At 40.1% G+C, this 26,829-nt stretch overlaps 1 protein-coding gene across 1 annotated transcript in view; it reads left to right on the forward strand.

Moving 5' to 3' along the window:
- Positions 1–16,622, forward strand: part of LOC116040844 (phospholipid phosphatase-related protein type 4-like) — a 107,165-nt gene extending 90,543 nt beyond the window's left edge. The window contains exons 9-11 of the mRNA XM_031286541.2: positions 4,112–4,730; positions 7,875–8,007; positions 13,996–16,622. Coding sequence (XP_031142401.2) covers positions 4,112–4,730; positions 7,875–8,007; positions 13,996–15,146 — 1,903 coding nt within the window. The 3' untranslated portion in view covers positions 15,147–16,622. The remainder of the gene's footprint in view (positions 1–4,111; positions 4,731–7,874; positions 8,008–13,995) is intronic.
- Positions 16,623–26,829: the final 10,207 nt, after the last annotated feature.

Genomic DNA, 26,829 nt, shown 5'->3' on the forward strand with positions numbered 1-26,829 from the left:
ATGAACCTAACTCATATTTGATGAGCTTTACTAGTGGCTCACTAATTTACATTATGATCAGCTAAGTGTACAAAAGTATGTAGATATTTTGTATGATATAATTTGAGAATTAGAAGGCTCTCATGTTAGCTCTCCATCAGCTCCCCACAATGTATGCTGAATTGTCTTATTTTACAAATAGTAGTTCTGCTTTATGTGGTTGGACAGTGATGGCATGTGGCCATGAGTCACTCATCAGGATCGGGAAATCAACTTGCCAGTCTCCTCCTGACTCTGCTAGCCTGGGCTAACTAGCTAGCTGGCTCAAGTTTTGAAATGTCAGAGTAAACACCTAGGAAAAGGTGGAGAAGATGAGCTCGAGATAGCAAGGCCATCTCTGTGGCCATATCAGGTCTACTCATCAGGATTAGGAAATCAACTCAGCAGTCTCCTGATGTCAATAGTAGAGTGACATACAAAAGGAGAGTTGTTGAGGTGGCCTCATCATCATATTCTGCCAGATATTGTCAGTGGTGATTGACGGGTGTATGCCATGCCTCATTTTAATCAATCAACTACTTCAATCACAGAACAACAGAAGCTGTTCACAAGGACCTGTTGATATTAAAAGTTCCTGGATCAGTGGCAGGCAATGGGTTTGTTTTGTTCTCCTGTGAGTTTTCAGACACAGCAGTTATGGCAGTGACAAAGCTACTTCCTTTGGTGGTAGTTTTAAAGGTCCTTGATCAAGAAGCTTTGTTGGCTAGGCGGGGAACTTGAATGTCTCCAAAAAATTTTATCTAAGCGGATCTTAGCCTGTTTTTCAACAAAGTGTACCAGATCTTTGAAACTTGCTCTCCGTTTGCCTTTCCTGTATGTCAGACCCGAACTTATCCCTGAGTTTGAAAGGTATGAAAATAGAGTATGAGTATGGAAATAATTATTTTCAGGTTGGAAGGTTGGAACATTGGCAGCCAAGATTACATATTTTCCTGCTGTTAGCATGCAGCTACTATAGTTATCAGTGGACAGTAATAGAATATAGCAGCACTTTCTACCGTCAAAAATTGCAGATAAAGGCTTTTAAACCAAATACTACCCAACCGGATATGTTTCAGCAGTAATGTGACCCGAAATTGGGGAGAAATGAACATTGGCAGCCAAGATTGCAGGTTTCCCTGCTATTAGCAGGCAGCTAACATTCAAGATTCAAGATTCAAAAAGCTTTATTGCCTAATATGTTGCCATGTTAGAACATTTTCTTTTGATTGAAGGAAGAGTATGTGTTTGATGTGTCAGTGGCATGAGTTTTGTATATGTATTGCATTGGGAATGAAGGATTTGTTGTAGAATGACTTTTTATACAGAGGCACTCTGAACCTTCTTCCTGATGGTAATAGCTCAAAGCTATGGTGGAGGGGGTGGGAGGCATCCTGGATCTATATAAAGATCTAGAGTACTATAGCATTGGACAGTAATGGAATACAGCAGAAGTAATGTAACCCGAAATTGGGGAGAAATGAACAACATTGGTAGCCAAGATTACAGCTTCTCTGGCGTTAACATGTAGCTACAGCACTTGTGGCAATAAACACTACAGTAACGTTAGCCTAAAAAAATGCTTGTGTAGCCTGCCTGGAGCAGATGACCAATTATAGCAACCCAGCTGCGAGTTACGCGACACAGAGCCAAGAGTAGAAAAAACGTTGAAAGCGGAGCGTTCAGAACATTGGGAAATCTGAGCTTTTTGCTCACAGGGATTTCTCTGAAATACTTTCACCTCATTATTTGAAGCTTTGGCCACGTTTGACGTGAAAATCCGACATTGTAACATTAAAGATATGATAGAAAATACGTAAAAGCATAATGGGTTCCCTTTAAACACTGAACTGTAGTCAAAGAACAGTAACCTTACATAGCTTCCTTCTTTTCCGGGTGAGATAGGGTGGAGGATGTGTGCTATGGTGTGGTGTGTTCCGGTGATTGATTGGGCTGATAGGCAAACTGCAGTGGGTCCACTGTGCTGGGTAGTGAGGAGCAGATATGATCCTTGATTCGTTCGAAGTATTTCATCACTACAGAGGTGAGTGCCACTGGGCGGTAGTCATTCAGTCAGGTTGGTCTTGTTTTCTTGGGCACAGCAATGATGGCAGACATCTTGAAGCCTGTGGGTATGACAGACTGAGCCAGCGACAGGCTGAATATCATTGTTAACACTAGCGCTAGCTGGTTAGCACACAGTCTGAGGACCCGCCCACTGATACCAACAGGTCCTGCTGCTTTCTTGAAGTTCACATGTTTGAAATCCCTCCTGAAGTCATGCTCAGAAATAATAATAATAATAATAATAACTTTTATTTGTATAGCACCTTTAAAAACAACAGCTTACAAAGTGCTTTAACAGAAGAAACAAAAGCATGAACAAAACATAAATATACACAGCACATCAGTACACATACCTATACATACACAATGTAATAAAAGATGAGGCGGCTCTAAAGGACGGAGAAAGAAAAGAAAAAATTCACAAGTAGATCGAAGATAAGTGGAAATAGCAAGTTACAGTAGGACAGTCAGTAATACGATGAACAGAGAAAAGGCAAAAAGGCAAGACGGCATCACATGAAAGCAAGTCTATAAAAATGCGTTTTAAGGAGTGATTTAAAAGAAGTCACTGATTCAGCAAGCCTAATCTCCTCTGGCAGGTCGTTCCAAAGCTGAGGCGCCCTGATCGAGAAGGCACAATCACCTCTGGTTACAAGCCTCGACCTTGGGATGGTTAGAAGGGCCCCGCCCGAGGATCTAAGGCTGCGAACAGGCTCGTATGGGACGAGCATCTCCGAGATATAGCTGGGGGCCAGACCCTGACGAGCCTTAAAAGTGATCAGTAAAATCTTAAAATCAATTCTAAAACAGACAGGGAGCCAGTGAAGTGAAGCTAGGATTGGAGCAATGTGTGTGTGATAGTGATTTGTGGTTGATGCCGGTTAAAAGAGAGGTGCAGTAATCTAGACGTGAGAAAATGAGGGCATGGACTACTTTATCCAGGTCATGCTGTCACAGTATGTATTTGATTTTAGAGATGGTTCTGATATGGAGGAAGCAGGACTGGACAACTTTATTGATATGTGGGGTGAAGGTGAAGTCTGAGTCAAAAATGACACCTACATTTCTGTTAGTGGGCTTGATATTACTGGATAGTGGACCGAGGCTGATGGGACTAGGGATGGTGTTAGGTGGATTGAACAGTATTATTAATTTGGAGGTGTTAAATTGGAGAACATTATGGCCCATTCAGCGGTTCACATCTCTGATGCAGTCTGAGTCAGTCTGAGGGAGATAGGTGTAACCTCTGCTCCAGCTGTTTCTGCTTGTTGGCTGCCAACAAACTGTCCCTGTAGTTCTGTTTGGCTCCTCATCTAATTATTTTTTATTTGAAAGACAGAAAGTATCATTGTAAATGCTTTGGCGCTGGGCCATTTTCTCTATCGCAAAATTTCGAAGTGCTGTGGTACATAGTGCATTGGCTTTGAAAGAGAGGGCAGGAGGGGATTTGATTCTTCATGACTAGCGTTTTGCCACACTCCAGATGCCACTTTGTTTCTAACTGTGTTATCTTTGCCACTGGCCTCAGCATTTCCAAAAGTTAGTCCAAATTTAGCCACACACAGCATCAGTGGTTTCTACTAGCTCTGCACAGACAGTAACAGGCTCCAATAGGATTGACTACAGTATGTTTTTTTTTTTTGTTTCTTTTGTCATAAGGGAAAGCAGAATTTGTTCTCTCAAACAAATTTTTCATATCCAGAAATTACTAAGACATATATTTGATAGCACAAAATGTTGAGAGAACATTTTATTAATTTAAGCGCATGAAACAGTGAAAACTATTTTTTTCTTCTCTCCATGACACCCACTGGGCTCTGTTAATAATCTTCTATCATAAGTGTTGTGTTAGCTAAACACATTGCTGTGGTAAGCATGCGGGTAACTTACCTCACTGGTCAGCAGTGTACAAATGCAAGTATGAAAACACTTCAATAAAATGCTGATGGATGCTTGCCGCAATAATCTTATATTCTTCAATACATTTTGTCCTGTTGCCCAAAAGTTTATTTGCCTCTTCCTCCAGGTCCCACGGAGGCTCCTCATTGGAGGAGGGTCGCATTCCACGCCGTCACGCCTCCATCCATGCATCAATGGACTCAACCCGATCCAAACAGTTGCTCAGCCAGTGGAAGAATAAAAACGACAATAGGAAGCTGTCCCTGCAGGTGATGGATGGAATAAGACCAACCTCCTCCTCATCTCCTCAGAGGAACATGGAGCTGCGCTGCTCCTCTGAACCTTCTGCCATGGGCCTGGAGGCAGAGCTCCGAGGTGGACTACACCTGCCTTCACTTATCGCTTGTCAGGAAACAGAGCTGCGTGCTGGGGCTCACATTCCAGTTCAATACATGAAACTGGCAGCAAGCTCTGTTCCTATGGCCAATCATAATCACCAGACCCATAATGGCAGCAGCGGAATGGCTGGTGGGGCCAGAGTGTCTATCCAATCCCGGCCTGGATCCTCCCAGCTGGTTCACATTCCTGAGGAGGAAAACCTCACCAGCAGGGATCAGGAGAGTGAATCAGAGGACAGCATTATGGATGGAGGTGGGTCAGTGAGGGAAAAGTGGCTGAGAGTGGCTGAGAAGACCACCATCCCCTGCAGGCCGCTCAGTGCTGGAGGACAGCCTCGTCTTATGCAGGTTAATCATTCTTTTTCTTCACCAACTTTACCTTTTTAATCTATATATCTGTTGTGAATCAAGAGCAAGTCAAGTGTTCACGTTAGTGGACATGACATTCATTTAAAAAAAGGTTTTTGTCTAAAGTGACATACATTAAGTGCATTCATACTCGATAGGTATAAGACCTAGATCTTATCAAAAGTGTATCCCTCTCAGACAAACAACAAAAAAACATTCAGAGTACTAGAGTTCAAAGGCCTTTTGTTATTTATTCTAAGAAAGTGCTAGCATGGGGGAGGTGAGAATGAATGAAATCTTTAATTTGAACGATTAAAATATAAAAAATATAAGAAACATTTTTTTCAATATAACACTTGACCCGTTCGAAAAGGGATGGATAGAAGCCGTAGGCTTATCAGGTCCTACCCCCAGTCTTTACTGCATCTAAATCACAGTCAAACAAGATAAATCAAACAGATCATTATAAATAATACAAAAATACTACTCCAATTTACGACCTACTTTATCTAGATATTAACTTAGGAAATAACAAACAAAACAAAAACAAGCAGCAGTTACATCAGTTTAACTCTCTTTCCTCACTTCTGTACTTCTCAACAATACATCTTTTGTACCTATTTTTATATAGCAACATGTTTACACTTTGTTTGATCGATGCATTCAGACTATTCCACAAAAGCACCCCACACATCGAAATACGCATACTTTTACACTATACTGTTTCAAATTTAAAAACCCCTCTCAAGTCATAACCCCCCTCTCTATCTGCAAACAGTTTTTGTAAGTTTCCAAGCAGCTGTTAGTTTTTTGCTTTATGGATTAATTGCGCAGTCTTAAAATCTATCAACGTTAAGGTATGTGATTTTAAAAACAGCTAATTGGTATGCTAATGATGTCCTATATTGTTTAATTTTTTAATTGCTCTTTTTTGTATTGTGCTTAGTGATTGTAAGGTGGTTTTGTAGGTGTTGACCTAAACTTCAACACAGTAATTTAAATACGGTAATACACAAGTGAACTATTCAAAATATAAAGTGCTTTCTCATTCAATACATGCCTTGCTTTCCCCATTACTCCAATACTCCGTGCTACTTTTGCTCTAACATGTTTAATATACAGTAGGGTTTCCAGCAGATTTTGTAATCAAGAATCACACCTAGTTTTCATACACTTTTCTATTTCAACATTATTAATCATTACTTTTACTTGTGTATGAGTTTTGTGGTTTCCAAACAGCATACGTTTGGTTTTATCTAAATTTAACGATCATTTTTCAAATTTCTGCTTTTACCACCCGCAAAAGTGGCTGCAAATTTTCCCCAGAACAGAACATTTTAAGAGGTTTGTCACCCTACATATGTCATTTATATACAGAATAAATTATTTGGGACCCAAAATCGACCCCTGTGGGACTCCACAACTGATACCCAAGCTCTCTGATCTCAACTTCCCTATTTGCAGAAATTTAAGTCTGTTACTATGTAACTTTTCATGCAATCAATTACAACCCCTCTGATACCACACTTTTCCAGTTTATATTAATGTCATTCCCCTGAAGGAACACATGCTTGTCCATATTGAGGTTTAAGGGATGCCCTGACATCCACACTAAGATATCTGCCAGACAAGCAGTGAATGAATGAATCGATGGTAATTTATTTGTGCTTTAGAACGTAATCAATGTGAAACAATAGTAAAATAAGCTTTATTTCTCTCTGTCTACTGTACAATGACAAATACAAGTACAAAACAACTGGTCCAGAAAATGCTTGGTTACGTTGTAACCTTGGTTCTCTGAGTGAAGAGACTCCACCGTACATATGGAATAAGTAACAGTGTAACATTTAGTTATACAGGAGAGAAGCCAGTTATCTGAGTTTGTTACAAAACCTTTCAATGCTCGGTTTTCATTTTGGGACTTTCGATTGACTTTCCAGTCTTATTTCTTCATTGAATTTTTCAGTAAAATAGTGTTAAAATCTTGTCTTGATCTTGTGAACCCAATATCACTTGAATGGGAAAGCGTGTCCAAACTTTTGACTGATACTGTATGTATGTATGTATATGTGTGTATATATATATATATATATATATATATATATATATATATATACTACACGCTATAAAGTATTAGTTAAGTAAATACCAATCATTGATACTCACTAAATACCTGGTTTGTTATTTATGTTAAACCTAATTTAGAAATAGTGAATCCATCATTCATAAAGTATGAAATACAATCATTAAAGACATTATAGATGAGCTTGTTTATCAAGAATAAAACATGTATAGCTGTGTTTATGAATACCATACTGATGTGTAATAATGTAGGAACAATGCTTTATAAATGATGAATTAACTTAACTAAAGCTTCATAGTGTGTAGTTATTATAAATTGTTACCGAAAAGGGTAGTTTGGCAAACTAATCTGTACTAAAGGTGTTTTGACTTTTTGCTGAGCTTTAACCACATCCCACAGTCTTCATCAACAGATGGGAGTTTATTGAATTGGCAACTTGAGTTAGTTTAAAGATAATTGTTGCCTCATCAACTTCTCTGATGAAAACAAGAAACCCCAGAGCTGTGAGCAAAACGTGAGCTTACAAACAAACAAACATAATTTTTAGCGGTGGAACGCATTTTGGTTCACTGTAATCCATAGTGATTAAAAAATATTCTAAGACATAAATAAACCTATTATGCACCACAAATTAAATACAAGCATTTACATGGCTAAATAGTGATGGAGTGATGTTGATGCTCTGACATTCCTGTGACTGTAATACTGATGTGTGTAATACTGATGAGGTATTTGCTGTATTTGCCAAATGCAGTGGTGTTGGAAGTATTTCAAGATGCAACCTATATCTTTGACCTTATAGAGTCATTGTGCTTTAAAGCTTATTCAACAGTTTGTAATGTTATAAGATCAGGAATTTATTCAAGTTAATATAAAATGTATTTATTTATATAATATAATTTCAATGCAGGCTGTGTGTTTTGTCTAGAGCTTATAACCTTTTTGTTAAAAGGTTCTTAGTTGTAGCAGTAGCACTCCACCTACAAGAAGAGAAGTTATGTAATGAGTAAGTATCTCAGCAGCAAAACAGCTCACATTCCACTGTCATCCTCCTATTCCAGGTGATAACCTTATCCAAACAGCAGGGTCTGCTACACTCTCCTCGGTCGGAGGATGGTGGATCCATTCGGTACCGAGCCTTGACAGACCAGGACCCATCACCACCAGCCTCTACCACAGGAGCAGTGGGAGGAGGTCTGTACTGCCCATAGTTACAGTATATTTATATATACAGCGTGCGATATGTGAAGAAAGCAGAGGGGGAATGTTTTTTGATCATGCACAACAAAACAAAACATGCAAGAATTAAATCACCCTTTCAATAGAGCCACCATTCAGGCATGCCAAAACACATATTTTTCATCTTCCATATTCAATGGAAAATAATTTCAAAATGAAACAGTACAACGTGGTGTCAACACAGCGCTTTTAAGCCGGAGAGTGCAGTTCACTTTGCGTTGAAAACAAAACACTTTCCCCAGGAAACGCTCATTCATTCATCCAGAGTGTTTTAATCCAAACCACCATCTTTTTCCTAAACCATAGTCGTTTTGGTGCCTATACTTAAAGGAGAATTCTGGCCGATTTTTACCTGAATCTTGATCGCTATATACAGTACTGTGCAAAAGTCTTAGGCAGGTGTGGAAAAAGATGCTGTAAACTAAGAATGCTGTTTATTTTTATCAATTTACAAAATGCAAAGTGAGCGACCAAAAAAACATCTAAATCACATCAATATTTGGTGTTACTACTACCCTTTGCCTTCAAACCAGCATACATTTTATAGGTACACTTGCAAAAAGTCAGGGAACGTTGAGGATCCTAGACGCAGTGGTCGGCCAAGGAAACTTAGTGCAGCAGATGAAAAACATATCAAGCTTATTTCCCTTCGAAATCAGAAGATGTCCAGCAGTGCCATCAGCTCAGAACTGGTAGAAACCAGTGGGACCCAGGTACACCCATCTACTGTCCGGAGAAGATGTCCAGCAGGGCCATCAGCTCAGAACTGGCAGAAACCAGTGGGACCCAGGTACACCCATCTACTGTCCGGAGAAGTCGGGCCAGAAGTGGTCTTCATGGAAGAGTTGCAGCCAAAACGCCATACCTCCGACATTGAAACAAGGCCAAGCAACTCAACTATGCACGAAAACATAGGAACTGGGGTGCAGAAAAATGGCAGCAGGTGCTCTGGACTGATGAGTCGTTGGTTGTTTGCTGAAGGGCTGTAGAGCGGTACAATAATGAGTCTGCAGGCAACAGTGAAGCATGGTGGAGGTTCCTTGCAAGTTTGAGGCTGCATTTCTGCAAATGGAGTTGGAGATTTGGTCAGGATTAATGGTATCCTCAATGCTGAGAAATACAGGCAGATACTTATCCATCATGCAATATCATCAGGGAGGCGTATGATTGGCCCCAAATTTATTCTGCAGCAGGACAACGACCCCAAACATACAGCCAAGGTCATTAAGAACTATCTTCAGCGTAAAGAAGAACAAGAAGTCCTGGAAGTGATGGCATGGCCCCCACAGAGCCCTGATCTCAGCATCATCGAGTCTGTCTGGAAGAACATGAAGAGACAGAAGGATTTGAGGAAGCCTACATCCATAGAAGATCTGTGGTTAGTTCTCCAAGATGAACCTACCAGCCGAGTTCCTTAAAAAAAATCTGTCTTGAAGGCAAAGGGTGGTCACACCAAATATTGATTTGATTTAGATTCCTCTTCTGTTCATTCACTGCGTTTTGTTAATTGATGAACATAAACTACTAACACTTTTGAAAGCATTCTTAGTTTACAGCATTTTTTCATACCTGCCTAAAACTTTTGCACAGTACTGTATCTCAGAGTACTGTCGATAGGAAAAAAAATGAGCAAAATCGGCGCTAGCAAACTGTAGTTGCTGCAGCTACATCCAGAGCTTTCAATACATTTCTATGAGATTCAGTTTCCCTTTAGTTTTTCTTTTTTACAGTCATAACAATTTATACATCCATGTGACATCCGTGCAGCATACATATCCTGATAGCCTAGGTAGTATAAAATAAATTATGTCTATAATTTGATTGTGCATTACAGGGTTGAGATTATACAAGCATTATTACACAAGGAGACCAGGTGGACCAAAGATTAGAAAAAAATGGCTTAGGCTTTAGAGGGTTAAAGGTCCAATACTGACAGCTATCGTTTAAAGTAGTTACTGCAGTCCAAATTCAAAATACTGTCTCGGCCCCTCCTCCCCAGACTCGAAGTTCACGGGGGGTTGCCAGGTTGTGAACGCTAACCAACTTCCCACATTGTCAATGTTAGCTAGATGCTAGTCTCGCATTGCCAGGCATTACTCCACAGCGCAGCGGGATTGCTAGATGCTGCTATGTTTACAGTTATAAAAGCCATGCTCTCGCGGCGCTCTGTACCCGGCAGACAGTCGCCCTTTTATTGACTAACCGTAACAACAATGACCGCTAAAAAGACCTTGCAGAGCCTGTCCAGACCCGTTACACAGCTTGTCTATACACTGTACATTATACATTATGGTTGCATGCCAGTTTGTAACAAAGTGGGAATCATCTTACTGTCCAACATATCTTAACTAGGCTGGCGATGGTAACGTTAGCCACAATAATATTCCATAACATAACGTTACATACATTGCAGAGCGACCTGTAGAGAACGTAAGCTGTGTCCCAATCCAACAATTCAGGCTACACGGTTGTTTTGCCAAAGTTAAATTGCATGTTTCCATTAGGGGGGAAGTCAAACTTTTGACAGTTTCTGTCATATGTCTGTCACAGTGGTTGTAACCAGCCGTGGTCTATTTGCCCGGTCCTCCGGTAACGTTAGCAGTTAGCTTGTTAGCATGGCGACGTTAGCCAGCACCAGTCGGGATCACTTCACCGGCTGTGTCTAATATTGGCAGTATGGCAGCCTCGGCATGAATGTGTATGAATGGTAAATGGTTCCTGTACTATGTAAAAGCGCTTTGAGTAGTCGTTAAGACTAGAAAAGCGCTCTATAAATACAGTCCATTTATATTTACTTTAAGGCAAAATACATTAGATTTTGATAACCAGAAATAACTGGAGATTAAAATGGTAAAGGATACTTCTGGTGATAACGTTTTTTTTTTTTTTTTGTCCATAAACCACAAATCCCAAGTTCCCAAAAGACAAAAAGACCCGGGTAACACATTTCAAGAGGTGTGCATAAGACCAACGTGACACTGTTATATGTATATTGTATATTGTTGCCGCTGCTTCAGAAAGTCGTTATTACACGTCTCTGAGCTATCTGCTTCAGTGAACTCAAGCAAACAGTCTCTCATCTTTAAGGGTGAGCAACTGGAAGTGACAGGATGTCATCACTTGTGAAGTCATGGCAACCAAATAAACAACAGCGCGAGTACAGCATTTTCTCCTCCTCTCCAGTGTTAAGAGTTCCAGCCTTTTTCCTAATGTGAGTTTCCTAGTGTTTTCAGTGTTCCTGGTTTTGCCCTGACATTAGAGTAGACTGCTTGTTAACTTCCTGCTGGACCAACTGTTCTTGAACATTATCTGCCTGCCTCCTCATGTGATCTTTTTGCATTTTGGGTCCAAACCTGCACAAACTTGAAACTCTGACAGTACAAACTGACCAAAATATGGACCCAGCAGAGCAACACCTTTTATCATAAAAGGTTTTTGAGTTTGATCGGACTGTAGCAAAACTGCCTCCCAACCACGCTGGCAAACTCTGCAAAAGCTTTTGCAATAAAGCTTTTGAAATATGCACAGCAGCAGTGGTTTAAGTAGAGGCCTTGGGTGAGTCTCTTTGTTCCTCAACTTGCTGTTGTCCATTTGACTGTCCACCAGCCTCCAAGCCTGCACCCTGGCCTACTCTTAGCCAGCCTACCTCCACTATCTTTAAAGCTTGGCTATGTGAGTCTGCAGCCAGCCTGTCCTGAGCCTGCACCAGCCCCTAAATCATTCCTGGGAACCCAACTGTCTCTGGGAGGTCATCGAAGCATCCCCAAGACTTCCAGGCTTTGTGGAAGAAACCCAGTGTTTCTTTGGGCCATGTTGCCAACCTGGCAAGCCGTTCCAGAACCCGTCCTGTCAGCCTCTGGCCTGCTAACCACTAGTCTGCTTCCCAGGTAGCTAGCCCCATCCCTGCTAACCTCCAGCCTGCTTCCCAGTCTGCTTTCCAGTGTCCTGTGCATATGTAGCAGTCCCGGCCTCCTGTGTTGCGACAACTTCAGCTCCCCCACAGCCGAACGTCCCAAAAGTTAGTGTTATTCCCCCCAAAGATTCAGAGGGTGAGCATATTATTAAGCTTTTTTTGCTCACTAAATGAAGAGGATCCAGCCCTGGCTTAACAACTGGTGCTAGCTGAGGCTAGCTGGGAGGCTACAGAGCATGAGATTTCCAGTTGCCGTCCTGTCTGCAAGTCTGTCAGCAGCCAATCAGCCTTTGTGCCTCCACCTGGTGAATTCTCAGCCTTCCAAGCCTCAGCTGGCCAGCATACCAGAGTCCAACCAGACCCTGAATTAAACAGATACCTGCTACTGGTTCCCAGTTGCCAGTCCAGCCGACACCTTTTCCTGTTGAGCGGTAACTCTCCCAAGTTCCTATCAAGCTGCAACACTTCCAAGTTCCTCCTGAGCAGCTGCTGCCAAGTTCTTCCTGAGAAGCTGCTGCCGCAAGTTCCTGAGCCGTGGCAATTACCAGTTCCTGAGTGGCAGCCATTATCAGTTTCTTTCTCCTGTTTCCCTGGTTCCACAGGCTACGGTTCCTGATCATGGGTCCCCGGGCTGACCTCGAAAGGGGTTCCGTCTTTGTGGTCGTCTCCCAGTAAGGTTCTGTCTTTGGGGCAGCATCTCAGTGGGTCTCGTCACTTCCTCCAGAGGGGTCTTGTCGCCGTCTTTGTCCTCCAGAGAGAACCAATTTCCGTCACTGACCTCCAGTGGTTGACTCCTTGATCAGCCTCCAGAGGTGCTCAGATTATCTGCCCTGCCCTCAGGTTATCCGCTTGAAGCCATCAGATCTGCCCTGCCCTACCCCCAGACCATCTGCCTGGGGTTTCCTGCTCCGCCGCTGTTATCCCTCATTTGTAAGGTCTGCCCAGCCCTGATTTGTTTCACCTGTCTAATCACACTGGTCTCCCTGTGTATTTAGTCTTTGCGCTACCTTTTTCTGTTTGTCAGTTCGTCATCTCTCCCAGTGAGGACTGTCCCAGACATTTTCTTCTTAGTGGTTTTATTTTTTTCAAGTGTTTAATTTTCCCGGTTTTGATTTTTTTATATTTTACTGCTACGTGTTGCCTTACTGCCTTTCTGTTGTAAGCTGTTTTATTATTAAATCACCGACATGATTGGCTGCTTCCTCATCCATTCATTCTGTGTCTGGGTCCAAAACTGTTTTTCTGCAATGCTGACACTAAGAAGTATTGTGTGTGTATCAAAGCCTGATATATTTTCTTCCTCTGTGCCATAGCGCTTCATTGTTGTCCAAGCTACTAAAACACATCAATGAGACACACTGTTGCACTGGGTGACATTTTCTTTCATTAAGGACAGGAAATCAAAAAGTATTTAAGAGACACACTGACCATAGTATATTTTTGTGTGTTCATGGGATTTCTTGGCAGTAACAAAAATATAGAATGTTGCCACTCCTAAATTTGGAGGGAACAGTTAAGCATTCAGGGAAACACATTTGTTACTTTCCCAGAATCATCTTTTGCAAAACCTCATCTCAGTGTGTCCAGGACATTCCGCAAGATGGTGTATATGGACAATAGTTACAGTTCTTTGCAACGGCAACATTACAAATGAAAATGGCAGCCGCTCTGACCATTCTTCTATGTTGATTTGAATGGTAATGTCTGTTACTCATTGTCATTCTATTCCTATAATTTCACCTCTGTGCCTTCACACATACAGTTAGGAGTATTTACTTAGGCTTGTTGGGAAAAGAAGCTAGCTTAGTTCTATACTTTATTCCCAGCATTAGACTAAATACGGTCTGGAAAGTAATTGGCAAGGAGTGTGACCTAATGTATCAGATTCTGGACTCTGCTTAGTGGCAATCACAGCACTATGAGCGCTGTACCTTTAGATGTACTGTATTGATATAAACATTCAAGATGATTATTATTTTTAGTAGTAGAAGATATTTTTTGAGTTATTGATCATTTGTCTTGTTCTGTAGGAGGAGGTTTGGAAAGAAGTGGCAGCATAGTCCGTGTTGAAGCCCACCCAGAGTCCAGATCAAACAAACCTGTGGTGAAACCTCCAAGCACCGACGGAAGTGGCTCCTGGCGATGGAAACCACCAGAACAACGAGCCTCGCTCCGGCAGTCAGCTTTCACCCTCAACGACCTGAACAGACACACTGACAGCTGTGATTCGCTGAGGGATGGAGGGTCAGTGGATGGGCGGAGGAGCGTTGCAGGAACTGAATCTGAGAGTGAAGCGGGAGGAGACGGAGGGGGAGGAGGAGACGGAGGAGGAGGAGGAGGAGGAGGAGACGGAGGGGGCGTGGGAGGAGGTGTATACACAAACCATCCACATGTTGTACACCCTTTACATCCTTTACATCCCAATAACCCCAACAACTTCCAGCACCCCAATTTTAACCCCAACAATCCCAACTATAATAACATTCACTTTAACTTCAACCCCAACTCTGCCAATTTCAACCCCAACTCTGCCAACTTCAACCCCAACTCTGCCAACTTCAACCCCAACTCTACCAACTTCAACCCCAACTCTGCCAACTTCAACCCCAACTCTGCCAACTTCAACCCCAACTCTGCCAACTTCAACCCCAACTCTGCCAACTTCAACCCCAACTCTACCAACTTCAACCCCAACTCTACCAACTTCAACCCCAACTCTACCAACCCCAACATGCCATTCACCCCCACTGTCACCTTTGCTCCTCCCTTCCACCCCCACCCGCAGGCCATCACTACCATCAGGGTCACCCCGGTGGAGGGGACGGCTGCCAGCAGTGACGGTGGCTCAGACTGTCAGTCGGTTACCTCGTCCAGCCGTGAGTCCACCCTGAGGAGGAAGAGTGGCTCCCACATTGTCCATGTACCAGATCGAGGGCCCACCCCCGATCTCCACAACAACCACCGCCTCTGTGATGACAGTAACCGCCTCGACAACGAAAGCAGCAACCGTTTCCACGAAAACCTTCGAAGTTTTCAAGAAAACCCCATCCACCCTAATCATCCAAGCAGGCAGATGCAGGGGATGTTTGTTCGTTCTAGCCCAACGCCTCCCCCTACCTTACCCCGCCCCATCCTGACTCACACTCCGCCTCCTACTCTGGGGTTGGCCTATAAAGAATGACATGCTCAGTGTTAAATAAATCCATCTATACCTGCATTTAAATGTCCTACTTGACCAGGACAAAATGTCAATGGAGATGCTGCATGGGCCATTCCGAACTTCAATTCGGACCAAATATTAAAGGAAATTTGGTTAAATTTGTCCACAAAAAAGTGCTAGTCCCACCCACAACCTTTTACCTGGCCAATTAGGGCACAATATATAGCCAGTTATGTCTCTCTTCCCCCCCCACCCCCCCCCCACCCCCCAGCACCCCAGCTGGTTTAGTACCCAACTAAATAAACATAAATGTTATGTCTTACTAGAAGACATAGCTTTTTAAAAACAATTAGCAAGAGGTTCACAATCCTCTTTCGGTCAAAAGCTATAGAGAGTATTAACACAATTAGCCATGCCTACAAGCTCCAACTGGCCAATAAGAAATTACTATAGTGAGGGCCCATGTTTAGAGTAGTGAGTTTGATTCAACATTTTTCCTTGTGTTTTTTTCTGGATACACTGTTCAGTTTTTTGTAAATGTAATGCATTGAGTGAATTTGCTTCATAGGCACAAGGATAATGAGCTTAATAAACTGCTGACCATTTGACTCACTCAGAAGGAGAGACTCCATCCTCCTTGCTTTGTCCCATACGTCCCTGCCAGCAAGGTTGGATTCAGCCTAATGACTCTGCCCCCCTATTCTCTGACTGCTAGATCAGCTGTCCATGGGATAACATTCTTTCCACAACATGTATACATACAGTATATTGTCAGCTATCATGCTTCTGTCAAACACAGGTAACAATATCAATATATATATATATATATAACTTTACTATGTAACCACATGCCATTAGATGGACGTTTGCATTCAAAGTCCATAACTGTGCTGTGTTTGTATATAGGAATGTGAGTGGCCACAGTGGAAATTAAACCCACAGTCTTTATTGTGTCTGGGCTACACACTGGGCAATAACAGTATCTCTTAGGTCATGGTGGTATTGTGTTTGTGTTGGATAAGAACAATATCATGGGACTTTGTGTTTAAATATAGTGCTCTATTTTTTACCTGCTGTGTTTTAATTATGTGCAGTATATGAATATGAATATGATTCTGACTGTGTAGTTGCTGTACTGTACACTGGCACATACAGCATTTGAGCCATCTGAACAAATTTAGACCATACACAAGTCCAAAGACTGAAGGAAGTCAAGTTTTTTCTTTTTCTTTTTTGTTTGGTTCATTTTATCAGCTCATCATGTCTCCCAGTATTAAAGAATGGGTGTAATTACTTTTGAGTTTTAGGGCAACTGTTGGAGAAAAAATAAGTTATTTATTAAATAAATTATATAAATTATTAAAAGAAATATTTCTAGCATATTTTGAGAAAAAGGTTGCAAGTTTATGAGAAAAAAGTTCGGTTACACTTTAGTTGAAGGTATCTACATAAGAGTGACATGACACTGTCATGAACGTGTCAAACATAAACAAGTCAAACGTTTATGACATAACGCTTATTTTAGTAAATGTCATTCGGTTTTTGTCATGACAAGTTGGTATGGTTAGGGTTAGGGTTCATGTGTCATGACAGTGTCATGTCACTCTTATGTAGATACCTTCAAGTAAAGTGTTACCAAAAGTTAATATTCTCTTATGTAAATAGATGTGATTTTACAAAAAACTATATATATAAAAAAATTACAATAACAAAATGTAATTTAACAAGAAATTACAATAAATGAATACAGTCGTCATTTTAGAACGAAGGTATAAAATACACAAAGGATGTTTGTCATTTTGAGAAAACAAAAGGCATAATATTAAAATAAAATAAAGTGTAATTTTACTAGAAAGTGCAATATTACAAGAATTGCTTAAAGCTGGTCGAAGACGTTTTGTCTCTCATTCGATAGACTTCTTCGGTTCTGAATCTTCGAGCAGCTTTACCCAAGTCCAGTTCCCCCTGATTTTGAATTTTCCCTGAATAATGGATGACTGAGAACCCTCACAGACTAATATTACAGGAATAAACTCCTTAATAAAAAAGGCTTTACAATACAACACAATCTGTAATTTTGAGGAAAAAGTTGTAATGTTGCATGAAAAACTTTCATTTGACAATAATTACCAATGTAATATTATAAAATATTGTAAGTTGAGGAAAAAAAATCGAATTTAATAAAATAAATTGTAATTTTACAATAAAAAGATATAATACTACAAGTATACTACATAATGTATTAATTTTATGGTAAAATGTCATACCATAACAACACAAGAGACTATCCTCCCTCAAAAAATACTTCACAAGTCATTTGTACAGTTTTATTACAGTATGCTTACATTTTATTTTTAGGTGGCGCCGCTGTCCTCTAGTGGCCGTAGTCATTATCACGGGAGCCAAGCAGGAAGAATAAAAACGCGTAAGGAGGCAAGTAAGGATGTGGATGGGTCAAACAAACACAGGACTCGTGTCCCGTTTGAAAATAAAAGTAAGCGGCGAGTTTGTATAAGTTCACAGACTAAGTCACGTTCTGCATCACGTGCGTATCCGGAAGTGAAGTAACGTCTGATTTTAACCCAACCACCATCTTTTTCTAAGCTTGAGATGTTTTTGTGCCTAAACCTAACCAAACTGCAACAGTTTCACAACATTAACAACTTGTTTGAACCCGCAACTGTTGCATTTAGATTTGAGAGCGGAAAACGCTCCTGTAGGTCGTATTAGAGGGTAGGATTAAAATGACCAGTATCATCGTACTATACCGTCGTAATATACATTTTGTAACATTTCCAGAGCAACAAAATGTCTATGTCTGCTTGTTTTAGCCTTGCTCTAACATCTGTGACTAAACAGTGCAGATTTCTGAAAGCTACAACTTTAGATCCTCAACAACCATCAGTTTGGCTGAGTTTCTCTAAACTTTTTCTCTAAACTTTTTCAAAATATTGTGACTTTTCTAGTAAAACCACAACTTACTTCAAATGTTAACACTTTGTGAAATAACTTAATTCTTATACTATTTGGCCCTATTTCCCAGTTATGATGTAATATTCCTCACTGACTTTGCTTTGGTATTTGCATGCGTTGAATTCATGATGTGATTTTTTTTTTTTGTGATCAATTTATTTGAATTTATTAGCACCTTCAGACATACAAAACAATTGATGTAGAAAATATTTTGACATTTCTACTCAGTGAATGTTGGAGGAAAAGAAAAACATTGTTAATACTAAATGTTTATTTGACTGTTTGCTGATTACCAGAAACAACACACAGCGTTTGGACATTACTCATCATTTACATTCTTTGTTTAACTTAACTTAAGTGCCATCAAAAGATTACTGTGGCTGTGGGCTAGTCGCATAGAGATTCAGTCAAGTGTTTTGATGCTAATCTGCCTGGGAACATAAAGATCCTCAAGTTTGGATCCTGTCAAGTTCAAGAAAGCACAATTACTGCAGCGTGATGACAGTGTCAACAGATGGATATTTATAGCTATGTACATATTTTTATATCTCTGTAAACTCCCACGTGTGGTCAGATGTCCCTTTTGATTATTGTATAGGTGCAAGGCCATGGTGAAGATTTTGGTGATGATGTTGCTGTGATGGCGTTGTGAAGAGACTATTCATATGTTTTTAATGGAATACGCAATAGCTGAGTGGAGAGGACTTATATTCTAATATTTCAACATGTATTATAGCGAGTATTCTAGTTAAATCAGCTGGTATGACAAGTTTATATGGTTGAATGTGACAGTTGCTACTCAACTCCTTTACATGTGTGCGAGTGCTCATTTCTTTTCTACCTAACAATAAAGACTGGACACAGTTAAATCAGATATAGAGTCAGCAAGAAACACTGACCATGTTTGATGAAAAGAATTCAAAAAGGTTTTTGTGCCTCTCGTGGTCATCAGTGATCTAGTTTTATGTTTTTGGGTTTTATTAATATCATTGTTCATTTTAGCTGGAGGTTTGGAGAGAACAGGCAGTAGCTGGTGTCAGCTTTATTTGTATAGTACATTTCAGCAACAAGGCAATTCAAAATGCTTTACATAAAACATTGAAGAGCAGTTAAAAACAATTAAAAATATAAAAGCAGATAAAATACGAGATTTTAAGCTACTAGTATGGGACAATGTATAAGCCGTTGCTCTATACACGTAATCCACCTGCAATCCTTGCCGTTCCCGTTTTTTAGTTCTCTTTATATGCTTATATAGATTGTCATACAGTTTCTACAATGCAACTTCAGTATAAGAAATGAACAATTGTTTAAAGAAAGGCAGCATCAAAAAGAAAGGTCTTAAGCCTTGATTTAAAAGAACTGAAGAAAGAGCAGAGAAATTGCTATTCGATATGTCCCTCAAATTGTTTTAGCCCTAACTGCAGCAGACATAGAGGAAGCACAGCAATACTGAGGTAACCAGGTGAAGTGCCATGGACACTTAACTTGAACTGCCTGGATTTACAAGAATTTTGAGTCAAGTTTGTATATACAGAAAGACTTTAACATTTTTTTAATTGTCTACACATAACCCACCCCCTAACGAAAGCTGCTTTACCTGCCTGAACCTTTAGCCAATATTTTCTTATAACAACCATGGCAGGATACAGGTGTGCTATTAATGTAACACCATCCAGAGGAATGTAATGAAAACTCTAATTTAATGTGTGAATCCATACATTTTGTGAATGAGGCCTTTTGGTTTCCAGCATATCATATGAGGATGTTCAGTGAGACAGGGTGTGTAACATGAATACTGTGATACAGTCAGACAGTCCCTGTAAAAACAAATCGCGTACATGAATGTGTTCTCTCTTTGTATGGTGTTGGAGACAGAGAAGTATATTTTGATATGATCAATGTTGTGGAATGTGTTATAAAATGTTATCCAATATTTCATGTAAAAGGCATGTCAGTGGATTATAATTTCAGTTACATACGCTACTCAGTACAAATATTTGAAAGTGAATATCTTAGTTTCAAAATTGTACATTTGAGTATAGTTGTATGTGCTTTTAGCAAGAGCAACTAAGAACTATGTTTTGATTGAAATGTTATTTGCTGAGCCTTGTTAGATATGGTCTGGTGGAAAAGAGAAGTTGATTTTGGATACTGATGTGTGTTTGCAAGGGAAACCTTTGGATTGGTAAGGCGTACAATCAATAGTCAAAGTATTGGCAGAATAACCTTAAAAATTTTTTATGTGCATAACTAATTCAGATTTTTAGTATTGTGATTAAGTATTTTTCCAATTAAGAAGTGACATTGTTACTTCACTGAAGTTTTTGCATTGGTAAATTGAGAACCATGCTCCCTGGCGGCCTGCATCTGTGCTTAAATATGGTTAGAGTAGGAGGAGGCAGTTTATAATCTCAGTGTCCAAGCAATCTGTGTGCCAAGTGAAGTACAGTGATTACAATGTCACGGTGATCTCAAGAATGAGCATTTTACTGGAAGAATGTCCCTGCGCCTGATCATCTGTGAAGCCTTCGCACAATGTGTTAGCTAGCTGCATGATTCCTTCAGCTGGTAAACCCTGGAACACTCCAGCCAAACTGGAGCCTTAACTATCATATTTATATTTATCCCTCATACTATTATGTATATAAAATTGGGTTGAACTAGCTGATGTTGAAGTGAGTCTTAAGTTGGGAATACACTAGTTCAAATGTGCGTCAGTGTTTATTAGCTCGCTTGCATACAAAGAGTCCCTGTTGTTTGTTATGCTAGCATACATAGCTAGCCTTCACATACTACCTTTTGTTACACAATGAATGGCTTCCTGGTCACACCACATATATATACCCGTTTGTTATGAAAATCAGAATCAGATGAATGTGATAACAGATAACTACTTAATAATTGTCATATTTATAATAATCAGTTATTTTGTCTTTTACTTTATTGAATCTCTATTGATATGATATACAGATATTTTTGATTAGGGTATATGAAAAAGAGTTGTTTTATATCTGCTTGTCAAATGTGTTGCTAATTGCCATGGCAACCATCTGCACTCCCATGTGTATGGTTGCATGGTTGGAATACTTACAGTTAGTGAAGAAGGAAGTGTTGGTTAGCCTAGCTTAGCATAAAGACTGGAAGCAGAGGTAACCTGCTAGCCTGGCTCTGTTTGGAGTTCAACCTCTGAGACTGACTACAAACCGCTGGACACCACAAGAGCAATGAAAACATGAGCATTTGTAGTTACGCTCTTGTTCAAGTGTTCTCTTGGAAAGAATTTCCCAAAATGTTGCACTATTTCTTCATGTGATCAAGACAGTGGACTGTCGTAGAAAACTGTCCAGCAGGACTGTTACCATGTTACTGCAATGCTATTATATATTATGTCATGTAGATCTAATAGGATCCACAATGAGTGGTTACAGAATATGATACAAAACTGATTCTTAATGAATTCTTGGTGTAGGTCTTGGTGTTTTTTTCTATCCGATTTATAATCAGTCGACATGATCTACTAGCTGTTTATAACGATCAACAGTAAGGTTAGCTGTTTCTATTGCTGTACATAGACATTTGTATCTTTATACTCATCAGTATATATCCAGTTTGGGTTGTAAGCTTGATGGAAAATGCTAATGTTTAGCATAGACTTGCTAAAAAGTCTGTAATTACATTTATAACTCCATTTCTAGGTTTCAATGGACTGAACCCAGGCCTCACATCTGTTGGTACACTACAACGCTTCTAACATGTTAATAGAAAGTGGTTGTAAAACAGCTGCTGTCATGTTAATTATGTCACACACACACACACACACACACACACACACACACTATACATGTCCTAGTTGCATTCATTAAGATCTCATCTGAAGATTTCTGTCATTCAAACAACTCTGAGTTGTAGTTGTAGTACTTTTACAGCCAATTTAATAAAATCTTGGCTTTTATTATGGCTTGAGTCCATAAATACAGTTAATGGATTCAGGCACAGAGAACGGGAACTGAAGGCTCAGTTAGCAACGATTAGCTCTGTTAGCGGTTAGCTCCGGTTAGCTCCGTTATAAAGATATGGAGTGGAGGAGACTGCCGCAGAGAGGGGTAACAACCGAACTCTGATAAATGACGTTCAGGGAGCTTTCACAGCAGTGTGGCCGCAGCATTTCTACGGTTTGTTAATACAGTTAATCCCACAGCAAGACCACCAGCAGCAAGATACTACTAACTATAGACTCTGAGCCTGAAGTGAAGTGTTGGCGCCGTCATGAACGCGGAGCGTGACTTCACAAGGGGGAGGGGCTGGAGGCCGCTGGTCTGTGTGCGCTGTAAAAAAAAACATTGTTGATTTGGAAAACGATGTAATTCGGATGTTATCAACCTGGGCGGGTCTTAATCTACCTGGGCGGTGCGCCCAAGTAAAACCTATGTATGGGAAACACTGCACACACACACACACACACACACACACACACACCAAACATTCTGCTCATAGCTGTAGGAAACACTGACTGCAGTTATAGCTTAGATCTGCTTTGCTTGCTGCAGGACCCAGACATGTATCCATGGTTACCACCATTTGTGTGAATGTTAGTGTTCTCTGCAGCTGTCAGTGGACTGTGCAGCCTGACAGAACACACTCTGTGGAGTATACATGAGTGGTAAATGAGAGCTAAATAAAAAGCTTAAGGGCAAAAAGCAGAGAGGAATAGTCATTCGATTGAGACAGAGATGATGTCACACCTTACATCCAATGAGTATTAATGGTATTCAATCTGTGTGTGGTGACTCTCAGTGGCTATGTTTCGGTGTACGCTGATGACACACCTGTATATTTGATTCTGCTGTACAGTACATGTGTTGCATTGTTGGCTGGCTTACATACACACACTGAGTAACTCTGAGAAGCTTTCAGGGTGCCACCATGCCCCCCAAATATTCTAATTTGGGGTGTTTTTACAGGCACAATTGCCAACCAAAACCAGTGATTTGTCTTCACAGTGTGCATTAGCTAGCTAGCACTCAAAAAAACCCATTGTTTTTCTTAATTTTAGTGTTGTTTCTACATGTTATCTCCTTTGTTAATTCATATTAGCACTCTGTGCTTTAACAAGACACTAAGAACAGACCTAAACTGGGATGCAAGTCTGTATTCAAAGTGTGTACATGTAAAGATAGATACTGAACAGCATTCTGGGACTGGAACACATACGCTTTACATAAAGCCACAATCCACTTTTTTTTCATTTTCCTCCTCCGCACACTGTTGGATGGAGCATTGGGACTAGGATTATTTGAGTGTGCCGTCAAATTTGGGCTAGCAGGACTATGTTGAGGGCTATCTGCAGTGTGGATGGCTGAACTGTTACATTTGAAATGACTCTGTGAACGTGTACAACAGTGACAGTGTACTGATGATGACAGACATCCTTACTCTCTGTTTTCCAGTGGTGTCTCTGTAACAAAATAAAAGTTTGATATCAAATCTTTCTGTCTCAGTTTGTAAATAATTCATTTCAGGTTGTTCTCATGAACCATTCGTACATATCACTACAAAAAGCAAGGCACTATAATTCGTATGTATGCCACATATTTATTACTGTCAGCACCACATTAAGGTGCTGCTGTATAAGAGAGGTCATAAAACAAGCGGGGGAGCAGAGTTTGTGTCCTGTTGAGAACAAAAGACCCAGGAAACGCGTGTTCGTGTCCTAGGAGTACTGCAAATCACCATTTTTTTGTCGTTTTGGTGCCTAAATTTCGTATGCATGATGCTCACTTTTTGTCAGCCAAACTCAACTGTAACAACCCCTGAAAGGGCCGACAGCTCACAGTGCTCTGGACCCGGCTCACAGTCCCCTTTTCTCGGCTAAATTTAAATGTAAAGGCCGCTAAACTTGTGACATGTGACCGGTCGACATGTGACCGGATAGCGTTTTCGTTATGAGAATTGTTCATTTTAAGAAAGAAGAGCATTCTTTTTGGGAAATTCAGACCTCATTTTTAATGGTCTGAGTTTCCTTCTAAAAGCGGCAACAATTTTCCTTGGATTAAAATGACGCGTAGCTTTTAATATAAAACTGCCCTCATCTTCATTTCATTCAACCTTTATTTATACTCGAGAGATCATTGAGGGGCGTCCCTCATTTACAATGACATTGAGTCAGTTTTAAAGACAAAACAACACAGAAAAGATCATAAGAAAAATAGAAAGACACTAAAATATTCTGAATTGGAAAATGATTTGATAAACATTAGGACAATAAGGATGCAAAAGAAAGTACAATTATGTAGCAATTACAAGTAGAACTTTGCAGTTTAAAACCAAATTTCTAAATTGTCTAAAAAGACACAAGAGAGTTGATTTTAAGGTGTGTTATAATTTGTTCCAGGAGTCAGGGGCACTAAAGATAAAAGCAGTTTTTCCAAGTTCAGAGCGAGCTCGAGGAACAGGAAGTAAAAGCTCTGTTCTGTAAGGTAGTCAACCCGTTCTCATTCCGAACTTGTAAAATAAGGACGTTTGGACAGTGGCTGTCAGCATCTGATGCGACGAAAAAGGCGTCTTTCAGCGTGTTTGTGTAACACACTGGGGAGAGCAGCAGTTAGATAGGATTTAGCGAGTAGTATGTAAGGGCGAATTTCCACATAAGGACATTGGTTGGGGTGGTGGATGGATCAAACACAGGACTTTCACCCAGGAGAGTGGGGTTCGTGTCCCGCTTGCTATAGTTGTTTTTTTATTTCCTCCCGCGTGTCACAGAACCGTACGCCCACCCACGACCCTTTCCTAAACCCAACCGTCCTGTTCTTCCCACGTGTAACGGAACCATACGCCCACCCACAACCCTTTCCTAAACCTAACCGTCCCGTAGTTCCCGCTTGTCACGGAACCGTAAGCCCAACCACATAGCCAATAGTCCTGACCAAGCCCGTTTACTTATAGCGCTAAAGGGACGGCAATAGTCCCGACCAAGCGCGTTTACTTATAGCGCTAAAGGGACGACAATAGTCCCGACCAAGCACGTTTACTTAAAGCGCTAAAGGAGACTTTTAGCGTCAATAAGAACGACAAAGGCACCTGACCAAGCGTCCATATTTTACGAGATGGGTGTGAGAACGTGTTGTAGTGTGGTAGTTTTCCCAATAGGAGCCTTATACATTAAGAGATAACTGTGAGTATCACGTCTTTCTTGGAGAGAAGACCCAACACATTTTTATATAAAGTACAATGTGTGACATAGACATGGTCGGTTATGAATCTCAAAGCAGAGTGATAGACTGAGTCCAGAGATTTAAGAGTTGAAGAGGATGCATGTCTATAAATCACATCACCGTAGTCCAAGACTGACATGAAATTTCACTTCATTCATTTATTCTGACATTGTGTTCATGTGTGTTATAGTGTCATAGGGTATTTTGTTTTGTTTTGCCCCAACCAATCAGCAGTATATATTCTGCAACCATGACAGTTTACTTACTACAAGTGCAGCTGGGGAGACAATTTCTTGTCTCTATTTTTAATGGATGTAGCTAGGTAGCTACAGGCAACCAGCGCATCTCAACCACCTAAGAAAAAGACTAACACATTTAACTACTGAAATGTTTTTAGCAGTCCTTTTTATTCAATTTATTTACAGACAATGAACCTGTGTGGATGCAAGCTCAACACACTGGCTGTGCTTGGAGAGATAAGCAAAGACCTTCGCTTAAGTTGAAGCAAATTTGAGAATAAGCGTAAAAACTCAAGACATGTAGGCCGATATGTGAATATCGACACAAAGTTTGTACGTTCAATCTCATCAAATTTTCTCTTAATCGGTAAATGGCTTAAATTTAGTGGATGGAAACAAAGCTAGATTTATGACCTAGTTATGTTTATAGTTTATTAAGGATCCCCATTAGTCATCACTGTAGTGAAGAAGACTATTCTTCCTGGGGTCCAACACAAGACAAACATAAACAGATATTATTAAGCAGCATACATATTGTTATCATAACAATGGAAACATCCTTCATAAAACAAAAGGCACAGTAGCATGTTTTTAATGTTATAAAAACAACAAAACAATGACATGAAATAAAATAATAATAATAAATAGAAAATGCATTTCCTGCAGAAAATGCGTGGGAATGCTGAATAGCTAAATTGCTAAAGCTAAACTGGATTAATAGCTTAAATACACAAGAAGAAGTTGAAGTAGTGAGAATAGGTGGAAAAGTATGAATGGACATGAATTTCATTAAAAAGTTGAATAACACTGCTAATGTATAAAAGATGTGGAATATTTAAAGGTTTTTTGAAAAGTTGACGCTAAACTGAATTGTTGGCTTTAAAAGTTCAACGATGCCAAACGATGTAGAATGTTGTGAGGTCTGAATTCATTTTCTAACTCAAATTATGAATAAGTATGTTAGACTTACAAATGCTGTCAGAAACATTGATGAAAATGCAGAAATATGAAAAAATTTGTTTGAACTGCTTTGAAGTGCACTGCACTAAAAACTTGAAAAATGAAATGTAAAATTATCAGTTGGAAGCTGAACTGCATAACCTTAATAAGCTAAGAGCTGAAATACATTTCTAGAAAAGCTGGAAGCTAAACTGTAATACTGTCAAAAGTGGAAGTTCCAATAAATTGACTAAAAAGGCTGAAAGTATAAATACTTTGTATTATTATCAGACATATCCATTGCATAGAACAAACAAGCATGACCCTAAAGAGCTGAGA

This window comes from Sander lucioperca, chromosome 9 (assembly GCF_008315115.2).
Source record: "Sander lucioperca isolate FBNREF2018 chromosome 9, SLUC_FBN_1.2, whole genome shotgun sequence".
Taxonomy (NCBI): domain Eukaryota; kingdom Metazoa; phylum Chordata; class Actinopteri; order Perciformes; family Percidae; genus Sander; species Sander lucioperca.